At 42.6% G+C, this 19,207-nt stretch overlaps 1 protein-coding gene across 1 annotated transcript; it reads left to right on the top strand.

Moving 5' to 3' along the window:
- The first annotated feature begins 1,626 nt into the window (after window positions 1–1,626).
- rft1 (RFT1 homolog) lies at window positions 1,627–10,959 on the top strand. Its single transcript, XM_064298696.1, has 13 exons — window positions 1,627–1,931; window positions 2,793–2,878; window positions 3,214–3,330; window positions 3,875–4,064; window positions 4,345–4,446; window positions 4,683–4,817; window positions 5,011–5,089; window positions 5,623–5,673; window positions 5,791–5,921; window positions 6,730–6,874; window positions 7,100–7,205; window positions 9,102–9,351; window positions 10,362–10,959. Exons 1-13 carry the CDS (start codon window positions 1,869–1,871, stop codon window positions 10,524–10,526), a joined length of 1,620 nt encoding a protein of 539 aa, XP_064154766.1. The 5' UTR covers window positions 1,627–1,868; the 3' UTR covers window positions 10,527–10,959.
- The last annotated feature ends 8,248 nt before the right edge of the window (window positions 10,960–19,207 follow it).

Genomic DNA, 19,207 nt, shown 5'->3' with positions numbered 1-19,207 from the left:
GTGTTAAAGACTATCATAAAGAGAAGACTATACCAGCATGAACTCAGAGGATTCACTCCAAGATACAAACCACTGGTAAACCTCAAGAACAGAACGTCCAGAATGGAGTTCCCCTAGAAAGTACATCTAAAAAACTGTAGAGCCCTGGAACAAAGCCTTCTGAACAGATAAGACAAGTAAGAACCTGTACCAAAGTGAAGAAAAGATGAAAGTGTGGAGAAAGAAAGGAACTGCTCATAATCCAAAGCAACCCCTCCCCATCTGTGAAACATGGTGGAGGTAGTGTTATGGCTTGGGCATGTATGGCTGCTACTGGAACTGGCTCACTTCTCTTTATTGATGATGTGACTGCTGACAGCAGCAGCAGAGTGAATTCCAAAGTGTACAGAAACATCTTCTCTGCTCAGATCCAACCAAAATACCTCAAAATTCATTGGAGAGTGCTTCATATTGCAGCAGGACAATGACCCTAAAAACGCTGCTAAGCAACCAAGTTTTCAGGGCCAAAAAGTGCAATGTTATTGACTGGCTAAATTACTTGCCCCACCTGAATCCAATTAAACATGTGTTTCACTTGCTGAAGAAAAGACTGATGGCAAAATCCCCCAAAACAAACAGGAACTGAAGATGGCTGCAGTACAGGGCTGGCAGTGCATCACAAGGGGAGATATCCCACATCTGGTGATGTCTATGGGTCACAGACGTGAGGCAGTCATTGAAGCAAAAGATTTGAAACCAAGTGCTTTATTTAATTTGTCAAATTACGTATGGTCCCCTAAAATGGGAGGACTACGCATAAAAAAGCTTGTAATTCCTACACAGATTGACCAAAATGGATGTAAATTCCATGAAATTAGAGCTGAAAAGTCTGCACTTTAACCTCATATTGCTTCCTTTCAAATGCAATGAGCTTGAGTACAGAGCCAATACAACAAAATTTGTGTCACTGTCCAAATGCTTACAGACCACACTGTATGTAATCTGAGCATTTTTGAATGTATCTGAGCATTTTTGCCTTCCTAAAGTTGAAAACTGGATATGAAACCCCCAGATTACTTTAGTCACTTTAATTCATCTCAGTAATCAGGATATGGTGAGGATATGAAGAAGAAAAAATGAAAAAAGGGAAGTTAAGAAATGCAAAGCCTGAAAGGAATTCGGATTACATATTTACAGATTTTGCCCACCTCCTTGAGAATTTTCATTCACTTATTTATTTATTTTGTTTATTTATTCGTTTGTTTGTACATTGCCCTCTAACAACATTCAGCGGACGAGGACAACGGCGTTATGAACTGCATGCGGAAAGGATTCAGGTCGTGCCCAACATAAGAACATTTTTTTCGCAAGCAGTCTTTTGCATTGTGGCTGGTGAAACGCATAGCTCAAATTCAAATATTAAAACGGGGCGTATCAGTAGGAAGGAGTTTCATTAAACGTCATTCCTCATAAATTATTAGTCACCACAGTGACGTTACCGTTTTCGTGGTGCATTCATAATAACTGCCAAAATAAGTGCTAAAGCACAGCGCCGTCTTGTGGTCTTTCGAAGTTTTTTTTATTCATTTATTTATTTATTTTAAAGCTTCTTTCTGACGTCAGTATTCTGCGTCCGAATGAACTGTCATCATTTAGACATGTGTACGGAAGTAAAGCGAATGAAGTTTCCAATGGAATCACTAACCTCTGAAAGGAACTGAAGTGGCGGGTTACCTCCTTTTGTTGCTAGATATCTGCAATACTTTTTAAATATATATATATATATAACAATGTCTTTAAAATGATGACAGCGCTGAAGCACCTCCGAGCATAGCGTGTTATGCAGTTTTATAACGCTAACTAGCTAGACAGGCGAAGAAGTCTTCACAATGACTGCTAAAGACGTGCTTAAAAATGCCGCAACTCTCGCTTCATACAATGTATTGCTTCAGGTACAGTAGCAACCAGCTAAAGAGAAGTAGCCTACATCCAATGCGTTGACTGACTAGTTAATTCGATAGTTTATGCAGTTTTGGGCATTCCTTTTACAATAAGGGACAGCAAAATTTGCGCTTAGAGAAATGTTAGTTAAAATGTAACATTACTTTGCACGTTTTTGTAAATTATTTATGGGAGAGAGAAAGAGAGAGAGAGAGAGAGGAAATAATGCTTATAACTGGCCGGGGCTAATGGTGATATTTAATAATTGCATAAACATTAATTTTTCTAGCTATTTCTTGTCTAAAGCAATATGTAAGTATTGCTTTAAAACAGCAAGTTTGCGATAGTTATGACCAATGCATTTATGTTTCTCAGTGCTGTTAATTTAGATCGAATGCATTTATTGCGCTATAGATGCAGACTGTTGTAATCTCATATTATCGCCCATGTTCGAATGTTAATCCTTCTTGTATGCTAGGTTTGCTGATGGAATGTTCAGTGGCTAGATTGACAATTTACTGTTATGACGACATGTTTGTGTTACTTTCCGTTAACTTTCAGTGTATGATTTTTATAAAACGGGTAGCTCAAATCACGGCTATGACGTCAAGTTCCTTTGCAGAATTCAGTAACACTCTCCGTCTGAGAAAAAAAACGTTAGCCTAAACTATTTAAATTGGAGTGTGTCTATTACTTTCATATTGCCATACTTGGTGACCGTTTTATAAAAGCAATACCACGGCCTGTCGCGAGCTATTGCTTAAATATATTTGCAAATATATAGGCATAGAGTATGTATTGCATTTTGTGGATACACAGATCCGCACCATTTATGGACATCATTATCTATGTGTCACTGTCTGTCTTGGTAGGTGATGTTTCGCGTGCTCACCTTCCTTCTGAATGCCTTCACCCTCCGCTTTGTATCCAAGGAGCTGATCGGTGTGGTTAATGTCAGGTAAATTCCGTTTCTACAGCAATGAATAGCTGAAAGAACAAAAACAAAAACGTTCAGGCCCAAACCAGGGCGTGCACATGCAGTGATGCTGCAATAATTACTTATTTCACACCCGTTCAGAAAATAGATATATTGTGGGTAGTTTTCTTTAAACACGAATTAATAAAATGGTGTTTTAGCAACAAAGTCTGGCCTTCGTTAGATGTAAAATGTGATTTTTTCATCATAATTTAATCATAATTTGAGTCTAACTATTGTAAATGTGAATTAACTTTTATGCAATTATAAAGTTAAATTCAGCACCGCCGTTACTCATTCTGTTCCTGACTGTGCAGGTTGACGCTACTCTACTCAACCGTGGTCTTCCTGTCCAGAGAGGCCTTCCGCAGAGCTTGTTTGAGTGGCAAGGCTGAGCATAACTGGAGACAGATCATCAACTTGTTGTGGCTGGCGTGAGTGTCAGTGTCCACTAGAGGGTGGTGTTGTAAAATGAGAAAAAACTTCTTTTTTTTTGCTGGGTGCACCTGTCCGAACAATGCAGTTGCACCTGGAGAGTTTATGATTGTGATTTACAGAAAATAATAATATGTTTTAATAGGTCATTGTTCTCTCTGCCATTTTTTGTTGCCAATCACAAGCAAAAACAGAAAAAAAGATTGTCAGCAGTGAGGATTATAAAGCATTGTAGGTCACAATGTGTTTGCTTTGATGTTTATGACATTGCCCACCTCATAAATACCCAGTATACTCCCCTCAGAGGGACTGATGACCCTATTAAAGACCAAATCGTATCTCTCTACCCATTAAAAGTCAAGTAAACTTACTGTGTCTATTATTGATCAAGTGAATCGCTCAGTACCTATTCCAGATCCAAGAGGCTCTCACTGTACTCATTATGTCTCCAGTATATTTACATTGAACCAATTACAGGTCCAGTAGGTTTACTTTGTAGCGTCACCATCCCGCTCACACTCTCGCCATGTTTGCTGTTCCTAGGGTGCCGCTGGGTGTGCTGTGGGCGTCAGTGCTGGGCTGCGTGTGGCTGTGGCTCCTGGAGGCCCCAGATCCCCAGGCGATCCCCCACTATGGCCCTGCCGTGGGCCTCTTCGCTCTGGCTGCGCTGCAGGAGCTGCTAGCCGAGCCCCTCTGGGTGCTAGCCCAGGCCCACATGTTCGTGCGCCTCAAGGTGACGTGGCGTGGGACGCGCAATAACGTGAACACGCGACACACTTCTGACTGTTTACGGCACCTCACCGCCATATGTCAGTTGTATCATTTTTTTCTTTGTTTGTGTGTGTATGTGTGTGTTGGGGTGGGGCGTGATAGTGTGCACAGAAAAAAAAAGAGTATTTCCCCAGGATGAATGAATGTGCACACAGCTTGAGTGTCTTATTCATCTACATGGGTTCTCGTATGACAGAAATGTGATCTCTCTCCCTCTTTTCTCGTTCCCTCTGGCTGTGCAGGTGGTGGCAGAGAGCTTGGCGATGGTGGCGCGGTGTATGCTGACCATGGCGCTGGTGGTCTGGGCTCCACAGTGGGGGCTCTACATCTTCTCCGCGGCACAGGTCAGGAGGACTAATGTTATGTGTTTCCCTTGTGGTTTGGGTGGGAGCTATTTTACACCATTTGTGCAGTACATGTTTCGATGTTGGGGTGTTTAAGTTGTTGTTTAAGCCGTAAATACAGTATGGCCCTGAAAATGATTGCTTTTGTTTTCTGATGTTGCAAGCTGTGCGGTAAGAGTCATTGTTCATAATGTGAAATTACTGACGTGCTGTATGTCCTTTCTTTGGACTCATAGCTGGTATACACAGGGTTCCTGGTGCTGTGCTATGCTGCATTCTTCCTGCATTTCCTGAGCTCTGGGGAGGCAGAGAGACAGTCTTTTCCCCTGTGCCGTGTGGGGGATTTACTGCCCTCGAGAGTGGGCGGGGAGGTAAGGTCATGGTCCGCCCACTCAGGTTCAGTGCCCATCTGACTCCACCTACAGCTGACTGTCACTTCCACCTTTTACACAACTGATCACCTAACCTATGTATATTGGGTTGTGACTGGTTGTGTTTGTGTGTGGATGTGGATAATTGTGTTGACATGTTGGGATGTGATTGGCTGTGTTCCTGTCTCTGCAGTCAGTGGTGAACTTGAAACTGGCCAGACTGACCTGGAGCTTCTTCAAGCAGTCCTTTCTCAAGCAGATCCTCACTGAAGGTATCGGAGAGGCCGCCAGTTTCTGTTACTGTATTTATATTGTATACATCTGACCTACATATGTAAACATAGTCAGCAGTCATGGTGAGTTACAAGCCCAGTTCCCTAACCACTATACTACTCTTTCACCATCCACACAGTATACACAATCAGCACACTTCACACATGCACACAACTGGCTCCACACTGCCACATAGTCACATTAATGTCAACACCATCCACATATATACACACAATCTACACATATCCCCATCCAAAGGATTAGTGCTCTTTAGGCACTTATACTCTAATCCTGCATCACAAGTACAATGAATGCATTTTCCTCCCTCAAAGCTTTACTTCAGAATACATTAACAGGTACTGCCAGAGCCTTTAGTGTTGCACATGTACAGTAGCAGCCATGCTGTTACGTTGCATTACGCATTGTGTCACCTTTTTTCTTGGTTGTATTCAATGTGTCTCAGATATTTTATTCTCTCTGAGTTTTGGTATTTTCAAATCATGCATCTGACATACATCTGTTCATATCACAGGCGAGCGCTACGTGATGACTTTCTTGAACGTGCTGAACTTTGGGGACCAGGGTAAGTGACCGAGTCCTGGTAAATATGAACGTAGTGTTTTCCTTGCACCTGTGAATTGTATAACTTCTGACTTCCTCGCCTTCACTCCCTCTCACCCTCTCTTTCTTCTCCTCACAGGAATTTATGACATTGTGAACAACCTGGGCTCCATGGTGGCTCGGTTTGTTTTCCTGCCTATTGAGGAGAGCTTCTATGTCTTCTTCGCCAAGGTGCTGGAGAGAGGGAGGGAGGTCCGGCAGCAAAGGCAGGTAAGTGCCTGATTTTTACTTGTAGCCAATCAAGAGCCAGGTGTATAACGCGGCTGCCTGACTCATCTTCAACCTTCCGAAGTTCTCACACGTCACCCCTGCTGAGGTCACTCCACTTGCTGCCGGTCACTGGTAGGGTCAGGCTCAAAGTTTTGAGTCTGGCCTACACTGCATCTAACAGGACAGCTCCTTCCTACCTACCTACCTGGACATAATACAGCACTACGCTCTAGTCTAGATCGACCACTCTGCTGTGTATGGTTCTCGCTCATCCTGACTGCAGAGCTTCTCTACTCTAGCTCCCCAGTGGTAGTCTCCCCATTCACTGCCTATTTGCTGTCATGGTCTGAAGACACATCTCTTCAGGCTGTACCTTGACATAAAGTTCACACTACAATTCCCTGTAGGCCTTCCCACCAGTCAAGTAGCACTTTCATGTAGCACTTGTATCTTGATCTTAATGTTGTAGTTCTTTTATCATGTCTCTTGTAATCACGCCTCACTTCTATCTTGAGACTTAGCCACAGGTTTACTGGCTTAGCCTTTGGACTTAGCCATAGCTTTACTGTGTGAACTAAAGCTGCTACTTAATGATAGAATCGTACTTTATCTGACTAGCGTTTGCATTTATTCCATTGACCTTTGGTACGTGCTTACTGCACATCGCTTTTAGATAAAAGCATCTGACAAATGAATATAATGTAATGTAATGTACTATAGTATATTTATACTGATGTGGTTCCTGCTCTGACAAGTGTCCACTTCCTGTCTTTCATGCTTGGTGTACAACGTGATGATTGGTCCGCAGGAGGAGGTTGCCACGGCAGCTGAGGTGTTGGAATGTCTGCTGAAATTTGTGCTAGTGGTTGGCCTGATCATCACCGTGTTTGGATACGCCTACTCTTACCTGGCACTGGACTTGTATGGGGGGTCTCTGCTGAGCAGCGGAACAGGTGAGTCAGAGAGCAGTTAGAGACGAGGAGACGGTGTGTCGTAGAGACAGAGCTGTTTTAGAGACGGGTGTGTTAAATAGACCAGCATGACCTGGTGTGTTACTGAGAGAACTGTGTGTGTGTGTGTGTGTGTGTGTGCGCGTGTGTGCACGTGTGTGTGTGTGTGTGTGCACGTGTGTGTGTGTGTGTGCGCGCGTGTTGTGTGTGTGTATATCCCCCGTGCAGGTCCCACCCTCCTGCGCTGGTACAGTGGGTATGTTCTCCTGCTTGCTGTGAATGGAGTGACAGAGTGCTTCACCTTTGCTGCCATGAGTAAAGAGGAGGTAGACAGGTGAGAATCTGCTGGGAGAAAGCATGCCAGATGGATGCCCACATCTATACACACACACATACGTGCACGCACACACACACACACGCACGCACACACACGCAGAGAGGATGAACAATGGACAGATGATTGGAGGATTGAACCGCTGAAGTTATATTTGCAATGATAATTAATGAAATTTTTTGTGAGAATTCAGTTTTTCAAGAGCCTGCCTGATAAATCTAGTTACAGTGAAAAAGGCTGAATTTTCGGTGAAAAAAGTGCTTTTCTTGAGTCAAAGTCACAGAACAAATGAAATACAGGCTTGTGCCAGGTTTTTCAAGGGCTGCAAATGAGCAGCATTTAACTGATGTGACAGAACTGCTGTGTCAGAAGGCAACAGGCTAAAATGTGAGCCCTTGCATTCTGTCCGAGACAAGCTGTTTGGTGCCGCAGCGCAGCTAAGGTTGCAATTGTTTAGATAGTTTGTTCAGTAAGCGAGGAATTTTTACATGTACCATCTTCGTTCTGTAAGAAACCCCTCAAACACACCAAACGGTGCGTCGAGGTCACCAACACCAAGAAACCAAAGTTGTCACGTCGAGGTCAGCAACTGCAAGAAACCTCTTCGCAAAGCAAACAGCAAAAGTGTCTGAGTGGCGAAGCAATGCATGTAGTCTTACCCAGTGCTGCTGGAACGGGATTAATTTAATGTTATCTCAGTTATCTGACTGGTGTTTGGTGTTTTAACCATTCCTCTGCGCAGTTATGCATAGACTGAGGAGGCTCCTGTTTTCCAGTAGTGTTTCACTATACGGATCGCTATCTAACTTAGTCGCGGTAGACGCAGCCATGTCTTTGGCTTGTGTAGCCTGCATAAATGCAACTGTGTGTCCTGCCACGACGCTAGTGTATAGGCAAGTGACTACAGGGTGCAGACATTCTGAGTTCTATGTGTATGTTAGGACCTTAAAACTCCTAGGTGTGCAGTGGTTAGAGTCAAAGAGGAATACCAGGTTAAAATGACTGCAGTTTTTTGTTCAGTGTGTTCAGTAATAATGACAATATACAATGGTGAGTGTGAGTGTACAAATGTGAGTGGTGTGACTATACGCATGTGTTGTGTAGGAGACTGTGTTGAGGAGTCTCCTCCAACCATTGCACTTCTCTCCTTATATATAAGGAAAAACCCCAAGTCATCAAATAAAGACACAATCATGACAAAACAGTGTAACAATGAATCCTGCTTGTGCCATCTCTGTAAGCACATCATACTGGTTTGACCTTTGTAGCTCAGACACCAACTCGTTCCCCATGACATCAGCTTTCCAACAATGCAACATGATTACACTGTATTATGGAGAACCTACGTTTTACATAATGCTGATTCAGCATGATGTTTTGCAACTGAGCACTGTCTCTTAATCTCACATGCAGACTCCCTGTCAGCACAGTAAACAGTCTGTTTCCTTTTGGGGTCTGATAAGAGGCACACGTCTGTGAACTGCCCTACAGTTTTGTTCTACCAATTACATGTTGATAGATATAACTCAGCCATTTATCTGTGTTGAGATATAAATCTGTTGTTTGCCTTTGTTCAGTGATTACTGCCATTTACCTATGAACAGGTATGAGTACCATTTACCTGTGAATAGGTATGAGTACCATTTACCTGTGAATAGGTATGAGTACCATCTACCTGTGAACAGGTTTGGCTGCAATTTACCTGTGAACAGGTATGAGTACCATTTACCTGTGAATAGGTATGAGTACCATTTACCTGTGAATAGGTATGAGTACCATCTACCTGTGAACAGGTTTGGCTGCAATTTACCTGTGAACAGGTATGACTGACATTTATTTGTATTCGGGTACGTCTGCCATTATCCTGGTGTAACTGTATTGTTTCCGTGTGGACAGGTATAACCTGGTGATGCTGGGGCTGTCCGTGTCCTTCCTCTTCCTGTCCTACTACCTGACATGGTGGCTCGGCAGCGTCGGCTTCATCCTGGCCAACTGCCTGAACATGGGCCTGCGCATCGGCCACAGCCTACTCTTCATCCACCGCTACTTCCTGCGCAGCCCCTGGGCGCCGCTGCGCGGCCTATGCCCCTCCCCCTCCGTGCTGCTCGCCCTCGGCCTCAGCGCCGCCCTCACCGCCCTCTCGGAGGTAAGCTTTCAGCGGCCATTTTACTTTTCTGGGGTCGGCATCGGCCAATGAGATGCAGGGAATAAGCGGTGAGTTTATGTCATTTGCATATTTTCTGTTTAGTCTCAATGTGGTCTCCTCTGTGTCTCAGTAGTCATCTCCTGCATTTAGTATGTTCTCTTTGCCTCAGTGTGGTATCCTGGGAGTTCTTGTGGTCATGTTATACATTTAACAGTTTCCAAATGTTTCACTGTGGTATCCTGTATGTCTGAGTAATCAGTGAATTTAAAAACAGACCACTGCAGTAGGATAGTTACTGTAGCTAACATCCAACAAATCTGTAGAGAATGCATTTTTTATTTTCTGCTGCATTGTTTTCATGAATTAGTAATTAAATTCACTAGTAACATAACATAACATAATGACAAGAACAGGCCATTCACCCTAACAATGCTCACCATTTGCCTGACTAAATTAGTGCTCAGAGTACCTACAGACTAGATAGTATCTAACACCGTATCAAGCCTGGTCTTGAAAATCCCCAGAGTTTCTGCCTCTACTACGTGACCTGGCAGGTAATGATTTGTAACAGTAAGGTATCATTCTGGCAAGCTTGGCAAGATCTTCAGTGGCTATGAGCTAAAGTATGCTCGATGCAAGCCTCATAGTGAAAAGGATATAGGATATAGGATAAAGCTGAAGACACAGAACTCTTCAGTATCAAAAAAATGTTTTATTTTATTATGCAGACATGGTGAAAGTTTAATGAGCAAAGTGCACAAGTATGGAATATGAAATGGCAGCAAGCATTTCAATGAATTTCCTCGGCGCAAGACCTCTGAGGTTTTCTGCAGTGTGCACAGCTCCGCTCTATGTATTGTTGATTCCTAGCTGCGCACACCTGCGGGATTAATATTTGACCGAGCGTAATGGATCTTTTCCCGCGTCTGCTCTGGGCTTTCGGCCGTGTTCTCCGTGTCTCCGCACCGTCTCGTTGCGTGTGCTCTCAGAGGCCTCTGCGTGTTTTGCAGGCCGTGTTCTGCTGCGACGGCGGCTGGCTCTTCAGGGCGGCTCACGTGGCGGTGGGCGGGGTCTGCCTGCTGGCCGTGCTGGCCACCGTCCTCTACGCGGAGACCCGGCTCGTTCACTTCGTCCGAACGCAGCTGCTGTCTCGCTACACCAAGAAAGAGACCTAGGGGACAGACTTCCTGAGGAACCCGGGCCACATGGAGGGTTTTAGATTAAAGACTCGTAGGGCCCTTGCGGATCAAAGGACGCCAAGCACAGCAGCGGTCTGCCACCTCCGAATGTCCCTGTGCTCACCTTTTCACACGAGAGACCAAAGGGCTGATGGGAGACTCTCTGAGTAGAGCCTGTAAGAATGGATGGAGGAGATTCCTCTAGGAGTTCTGCTGTTACAGACAGCTGCCCCAGGCAGAATCCTCTGTCCATGTCTCCCCTGCAACATAAGCAGGCCTGGACCACTGTAATTCTTGCACTGATTAAGACAGAGCTTAAAGGTTACTGTACCGAATGGATACGTGGTGTTGTATTTGGACCACTGAATAGATTGTATTATCTATTAACTGTATATTTTTATTCAGTAAATGTGAATTGATACCAATGAAATCATTCTTCCTGTGAACACACTCTTGTTTTTTAATGACATTTTTTGAGGAAATATCAAATCAGAGATGGGTCTGTATTTTTGTAATCTTGAAGCAAGTTTAAGCTTTAGTATGTGGTGGTATATACAGTATATGCACTTTGGACAAGCAACCATTGCTCGTAGGTACTGATCGATATATATAAGAATAAGTTATAAGTAACTGTCGCCTCATAGCAAGAAGGTCACTGGTTTGAATCTTGGCTGGGACCTCTCCGTGTCTGCATGGGTTTTCTCCAGCACCAAAGACGTTCAGATTAGGTTAATTGGAGACTCTAAATTGCTCATAGATATGAGTGTGTGTGAAGGGTGTGTGTGCCCTGCAATGGATTGGTGACCTGCCTAGGGTTTAATTCCTGCCTCTCGCCCAATGCATGCTGGGATAGGCTCCAGCGCCTCGGTGACCCTGACCAGCAATAAACAGGTTGGACGATGGATGAGTGGGTGGATGGGTGGTTAGATGGATGGAATACTGTAAGTGTATGAATTTATTTCCTCAGTTTCCCAAAGGGTGGAGCCATTTCCTTTCATAAGAACATTGTGGTGTTTCAGTTACTGCTTACATATTTTTTCCAGATTTGTGGAACAATGGGCCAACTAATTGTATGATACATTTTTATATATGGTTCTCTCTGTATTCCAAACAAGTTAAGGTTGAAGTGGAAGGTATAAAAACAAGGATCTTTTTTGGAGTTTTTGTCTCCTTGTGGTTCTGGGCAGGGAGGGCTTTGAAGGTGAGTTATGTGTGGGTAAGAGACCTGTTATTTTAGATGTGGGCTTGTCCACAGCATCCTGCCCTGTCACTAGAAACAGGGGTTAATGGTTTGGAACAGCAGGTTCAAGGTAGCCATCCTTTTCAACTGACTGAAGCCACCAAGCATGAAAACACAGTCCAGGTAGAGTGGTGAGAACAGCATTGCTTTTGGTGAGAAGGGATGTAATATGTTGCGTTTCTGCGTCGTCTGAAAAGGCTGTTTTGTGTCTTATTGGTATTTGTAAGCAGGTCATTCCTGTGGCTTGACAGCTTTGTGTCTACACTGCTGAGCTGGAGGACCTTGTGTTAAAAAAAAGCAGAATGGCTGCATAATTTAAAAGCCTTAAAGGAGTAGTGGAGAAACAGCTGTTTCCATTAGCATACCTGGGAGTGGGAAATACACCTCTGTGTGTGTGTGTGTGCGTATGTATGTATGTGAGAGAGAGACGGAGATACAGATACTGATGGAAAGACCTACCCAGCTTTAGCAGGTAAGAGTGAGAATCATAACACCCCTTTCTCACGTTTTCGAAAGGTTTCTGCTCTCATCCAGGTGCCTGGTGTTTCATGTCCTCACTCAAAGGTGGTGTCACACTGCAAGGTAAAAAAAATACTTTTTCTTTACCTTTAAAATACAATTTCATGTTTTTTATGTTGACAATTTAATGAAAGCATTGCAATTAATCATGATTAATCTGGCAATCAACCAATTTTTCAATAATTTGACAGCCCTATTGTTAGACACACATGGTGTATTAATGATAATGAATTCCAGAACAACAACACCTCGCTCCCCGACCAGCTCAATACGTTTTTGCCGACTGTTTGAGGAAAACGCAGCTCTCCCAGCATCCCCAGCCTCACAGCCCCGCCTCCCGCTATGCCCCCCTCCCAAATTTACCCTCCCCTCCACCCACCACAGCCCTCCTGTAGACCTGCCTAGGCTGAACAAAGGAGAGGTGTCAAAGAACCTGTGGCAGAATGATACATGGAAGTCAGTCAGCCTAGGTGCGATACCTGGGCATGCCTGGTTCCTGTGTTAACATATTTCACCTCTTCTGCATCCAGACTGTCCTTCCAATGTGCCTCTAGATGTCCACTGTCATTTCTGTCTCCTAGACATAACTAAGGCCAGAGTTACGTGCCTTACTGACTACATAGTTGTAGCGCTTACCCCCGTCATCATGAAAGGCTTTGAGAGGGCAGTCAGAGAACACATCTCCACCCTATCAGACGTGCTGGACCCCCTGCAGTTTGTGTACTGCACTGACAGGTCCAAAGATGATGCCATTGCTCTTACACCGAGGCACTGGCCCAACAGCTGGCAAAGAAGGGCAACCGTGTGAGAATGCTGTTCATCGATTGCAGCTCAGCGTTCAGTACCTTAGCGTCCATCCTTATCTCCAACCTGGAGGCCTTGTGTGTGAACGCCACACTCTGCCTCTGCACCCTCTGGGTTCTGGGCTTTCTAACAGGAAGACCTCAGGCAGTGCAGGTGGGCAACAACATTTCATCCTACTTAGCCATCACATTTGGCATCCCCCTAGGATGTGTGTTTGCTTACATCGCCCGCCTACAGTATATTCCATCTGCATCATCGACTGTACAGTAAGGCACAGCTCTAACGCTGTCATCAAGTTTGCCGATGACACGACGGCGGTGGGGCTGATCACCACTAAGAGCACCACAGCCTATGTGAATGACTCTGAGCTCTGACACAGAGTCCCTCCCCCCTTTACCTGCCCAGGCCCTACCAATACCTGCCCCATTCACCCTGACTCCCTGCTACCACACAGGACATTACCACAACCCCCCCCCCCCCCCCAAACCACACTGCACCTTACCCCCCCTCTCCAACAGCCACTTACTACTTATACTGTTTTACCGCTTGCTTTATTTACGTTATTGTTCTTGGCAACTTTGTTTTTGATTTCTATATTTAACTGGTTATGAAACTGCTGTTGTCATTGCACAAGTTTGACAGCGAGATATGGGAACTCATGTAACTCGTGTCTGTGACTAGATTACTTGATAAAGTTGTATTCATTTTCATTAAATTAATCACATGATATTGTCTGCATTTTGGGATGAACATGCAGTTCAGTTTTAAGAAATTAAATAAAACAGAGCCCAATGGCATCAGTCGGTAACTGTATCAATTACCTCATGTTCCTCATTGCTTTTTAATCAGAAGCTCGTCACAGAGCCTGCAAGTGTGCAAACATGCTGCACAAATGCAAAATGCAGTTTTCTGCAAAACGAATAAAACAAACTGATCATCCTTCAGCCACAGCAAGTTCCACAAAGTGGAAACAAAGCTTTGCCTGCATTATTAATTGGACACTGCAGAAACCTTTGACTGTAGTGGATGGATATTGGTAAGAAATGTCCTGTGGAGATGCACCCCTCACTTTATTAGACTACACTGTGTGTGTGTATGTGTGTGCGTGCATGTGTGTATGTATACGCAGGGAGCTGAGCATGTTGCTCTAGACCCTGTGCTTCAAAAATATAAATAGCTGGGATTTCATTTTTCCCCTTCCCCCAGTTGTTCTTTAATTTGTCAGCGAGCCTTCAACCGTCAGCCCATGAAACACATTTCCTCTTCTTGGAACCCCTTAGAACCCTTTCATTTCAAAGTGTTTCAGATCCTTGTGAATTGAATCTCATTTGCTTGTTGTGCATGGAATTCCCCTGGGATTCTCTAGCAGGACTGAGTTGAAGGGGGTGGGGGTAAAAGAGATGGAGACGGAGAAAGAGAGGAAGTGGGAGGAAGAAGCAGACCATTTATGATGGGAAATAGACTTATCACCAGCGTTAAGTGCACACTCTGCAACAAGCTACAGGACAGATCAGTTTTGTGGGGGATGATTTTAATTGAACTGTCCTACAGTGAGATTTGGGCATACAAGCCCTACATGCCAGCCGATCCCCCTGTTGTACCTCAGGACCTAGACTCCCCACCATCTCCAGAAAGTCTCCCTCTGTTATGGCCCCAGATGGTGAATGATCTCCCTGTGGAGGTCCAGAACAGCTGAGACGTGACCATTCAAAGACGATGAAGACCAATGTTAGTGCACTGCTGCCATCCTTCCCCGTAAGACTAAACTAGGTTGAACTAGAGCTGTTTAATAGGTGACTAAGTTGATGCGCCAGTCTTAACGATACTTGTATTTATTATTTATTTTTCACATAATGCGTTGTTGCCGCTCGTGTTAGTGTAATCAGTTAACACCAGGTCAGTGAACTATGCGTGTTCCTGTACTTGGACCGGTACTTCTCTTAGGGTTTCGTTATTGTCTGGTTGTTATACACTTTGTTGTACGTCGCTCTGGATAAGAGCGTCTGCCAAATGCCTGTAATGTAATGTAACAAGCTGAAGCACAAGCCGGGATCCTGGACATGAGGTTAAAATCTGAGACAAAGTCAGCCTTTAACCAAAGATTGAGTTAATTCTACCCTCCTTAAATCCAGAATAGAGCTGAAAGTATTCATTCAAAATTAAATACAATGGTTAATTCATGCATGAGAATATTTAGCAAGGACAGTGGGTGTGTTGAGTAATTTTTCATCTGATAACCTGAATCTTAACATGCCCCATTTGAGCAGGATTTGTGTCAAGTCATCTGTTTTCTCACTGATACTCATTTTGCATTGTCCCACATGCCTTAAGCATGCTCTAGCTGTAATGAGTCTTCACCCTAAAACTAAGCAAGCTAATGAACTTCCATGTGGGTGTGGCATAGCAACAAAAAATAGCTTAGACTTCTTTAAAGGTTTGACTTAAAGTAATTCACTAAAAATCACTGCGGCATCATTTAATTTGCTAAGTTGATACAGTGGTTGATCTCATCAGCACGCATTAATGAACAGCATTAATGAATTCTTGGAGCCCTGAAATTGCTGGTTGCTGCTATATTTATTTTTAAGTTACTGTCCACTGTTATTTGGCACTGGATGATGATTGATACATGTAATGTTGATTCTCAGAATCAATGAACTGTTATTAGCCTCTGTAATGTCTCATTGTTTTTAAGTATGAGCAGATGTTTGTCCTTTGGCCAGCAGATGTGGATATGCAGGCTAGGCGAATTGCATCTATTGTTTAACCAGCATTCAATGGAATGAGTTTGTTGTGTTAACCACTGGGAAATATGGATACCTGAGTTCAATCAGGTACTGTAATCTGGGCTTGGAACCTCCTCAGCAAAAACAACAGATATGATGAGGCATCTTGACAGCATCACAAACAGAGGTTTAGGGAAGGACCTAATATGGCTGTAGGGCACTTAAGGGCTCAGACCTTGTGTGACAGTGTAAAATGAAGGATCAGTGAGGAAATAGATGATAAGTACTTGACAGAAATTAGAAACAAGAGTATGATTCACAGCAGAATATTGGAATTCGGGGTCATACTCCATCTGATTTGCCTCATTCATAAATACGCTGAAGTGCAGGAGTAAATCAGCAGCGTTATTTTGGGTTACATTCAAATGAATGGGTCATGTCTAATGAATTACAGATCAAGAAAATCCGTGGACAGTTAACCTCTTATTTATGGCTGAGTCTGTTCATAATAAACAGTCAGTAAGACCAGTATGGTCAGTAAGTAAAAGTCTGAACAATGAGCCACTTACAGTGACAGCATTGTATAATGATTTGGGAACTGGGCTTTAACATAAAGGTTGCGGGTTTAATTCCCAGCTGGGATGCTGCCAGTGTACCCTTGATCAAGATTCTTATCTTGACTTGCCTCTGCAAAATATCCAACTGTATAAATGGATTGTGTGTAAAAATGTAATCTCTCTAAGTCACTCTTGCTAAGAACAGCTGCTAAATGCTGAAATGTAATTCAACGTAGCAACACAGCACTATTTTTGGCTGTTTGAACGCAAGTTTCAAGATACGAGTAAGAAAAACTGCACTCAATACCAGGTACCATGACAAAAGCTTTGTGCATATTTATTTAATAGAATACGGTATCTGAACTTAAAATATACATTAGAGTAAAAATAAAGCCCCAACCAGCTACAAAGCAAAGTCATTTACAGTGCAGCCTCGAGTTTCCCGCCTCCCCCACCCCCAACACATTCTACTCTTCATGATGTAGTTGCCATAGAAACGGAATGGTCAGACCTAAGATTCCCTCACCCCCAAAAAGACAGTGTAGAATACTCGACAAAGAGCCTACAATCTTTGTAATTAACATCAAAAGCTATAAATAAATGCATTTGTTGCTAAGAATGACCTCCTTTAGATCACCCCTTTCACAATTTTTTTTTCTTCACAGATAAACCAATTTAGCTATGCAAAAACATTTATTATACGTAATATTAAAGGGAGAACTATGTAGCCTTTGTACTGCACTATTTTGTTTATCTAGCTCCCTAGTTTCATGAATTATATGCATGTGCTTAAATTAAAAAGACAGTTTAATAGTCATCCATGTAAGATCAGGATGACTCTGTCAACTTCATAGTTAGATCTGTCTTTGATTTTGATACCCCTACCCTCCACACACGTAAAAAGACACAAAATCTTGCCTACAATTTTTGCTTTACAGTTCTATTCCTAAAATGGATGTAAAATGAAAATGTCATTGGATGCAAAATATCAAAACCAAAGCAAATTTCTTCTTTCAGGAGTTTTTTGGGTGAAATTTCAAGAAAGGTGGATTTTAAATATAATAAAAGTCCTCCCATTTCCTCTATTTCTCTCTCTCAAATTGATTTTTGAAAATCAAAATGTAGTATTGGCATGATGGTAAATATAATACAGTTACTATTGCAATCAAATATAACATACAGTAACAAAATAAAATGTATATGTGTAACTAACATGTAGGATAGCATGTGAAAACCACTCTCTTTCTCCTTTAGTATAAACATATAAAGACTATGAAGGCTCTGTAGTTTCTTTTTTTATTTTTATTTTTTTAACCTAAATGGTAAGCACCAAGCATAGATTATCACCAGGTACACAGTTGGGCACGGCAGGGTGGCACAATTCAACACCTCAGTAATACTGGTGTTTTTATTTCTCTCTCTCTCTCTCTCTCTCGCTTTCTGATGTTGGGATCATCATGGGAAACAGTAACACACAACACTCAGAGGAGGAAACCTAACTACACTCCCGCACCCTAGTGCACATCTCCCTTGCACCATTGCAAGGAAGAGAGATAATTCACAGAGTGGTGAGGACTTATCTCTTCCACCACAAGGGGGCTGGACCCTATGAATGAGGAAGCCCATAAATGCCCTCAGGAGCTACACAAGTGGGTATATAGGTCTTTGAATGTTGAAAGCAAGAAGAGTTGCAGCCCTTACATGTATCATGAATAATTCAATTCAGGGATTAATATCTCGGAGTTCATAAAAATAACAACTGCTGTTACAAAGTGGCAGACATACATTTCAATTTTAAACCCCAAAGCTGTGGGCCAGTTTGTTAGGCACTATTCCCCTTGCACTATCAAGTAAAATTTTTTAAAGTTTTTTTCACTTTTTACTCCTACACTAGTTTTGTTCCTGCACTGAAATTAAAATATTTTATGATGTATTTGAAGACGCACCCTTGTTTATATTGAGATGCAATGCATTACAGAAATGGAAAAGAAAATCAAGTGTAAAAAACACACTTGAATACTGCAAGAACATATTACACCTGAGGTAACAAAAATATTGTCCTTATGTATTTGAAATCCGTATGACATGGTTAGAACACTGCAGGTAATGGTTGTGACGTGGTTTCAAATCGTTGTGGAAAGAAGCTAAGCAATATAGCCTTCTGTCTGATTCTTGGCTTGAGCTTTCCCTGTGCAGATTCATCTATAGTAATGGAAAGCCGTAATTCCAGTGGACTGTTTTGATTTTCAGCTTCAATGAACTCACAGAACAGAACACTGTCCTCTGAATCGTACACAGTAATAAAGTGAGACCGTGTGACAATGCAATAATGAAAGCACTGCAATGCGTGTCATATATATAATTTTTAAGTATGTTATGCCACTGTTTTTATATTGTTTTAGTTTTGTTCATTAATGTTGGACATGATGACAGACACAGAGACAATGAACAAAAAAAAGTAACCAATATGCATTTTTAAATTGTATTCTATTAAAATTTTATTTTAAAAAATAAAAATAAAAAAAACAGCGCTGTAACATGTAGACATGAAGAGAACATGTCAATGCAAGGGGTGTGGTGGAAGAGAATTCCCATTCAAATTTAGTCCAGGTGGACTACTAGAAATTTTTTGCTCGATATTTTATGGTTTTGCAGACATCTGTAATGGGTGTTTGCTTGATAGACATATTCTAACTGTGACGCTTTTTTTCACTTGCAAGTCATCGGGCTAGGCGTACTCTTACTTTGGGCGTCTGTCATATGCAGCCTATACTTGATTCAATTTGATTGCTGTGCCTTTCCTACGATGTGGCCTATTTCAAAATGTATTTT

This window comes from Anguilla rostrata, chromosome 11 (genome assembly GCF_018555375.3).
Source record: "Anguilla rostrata isolate EN2019 chromosome 11, ASM1855537v3, whole genome shotgun sequence".
Taxonomy (NCBI): Eukaryota; Metazoa; Chordata; class Actinopteri; order Anguilliformes; family Anguillidae; genus Anguilla; species Anguilla rostrata.
The sequence above is the reverse complement of the archived record's forward strand: the minus strand, read 5'-3'. Positions and strand labels throughout refer to the sequence as shown.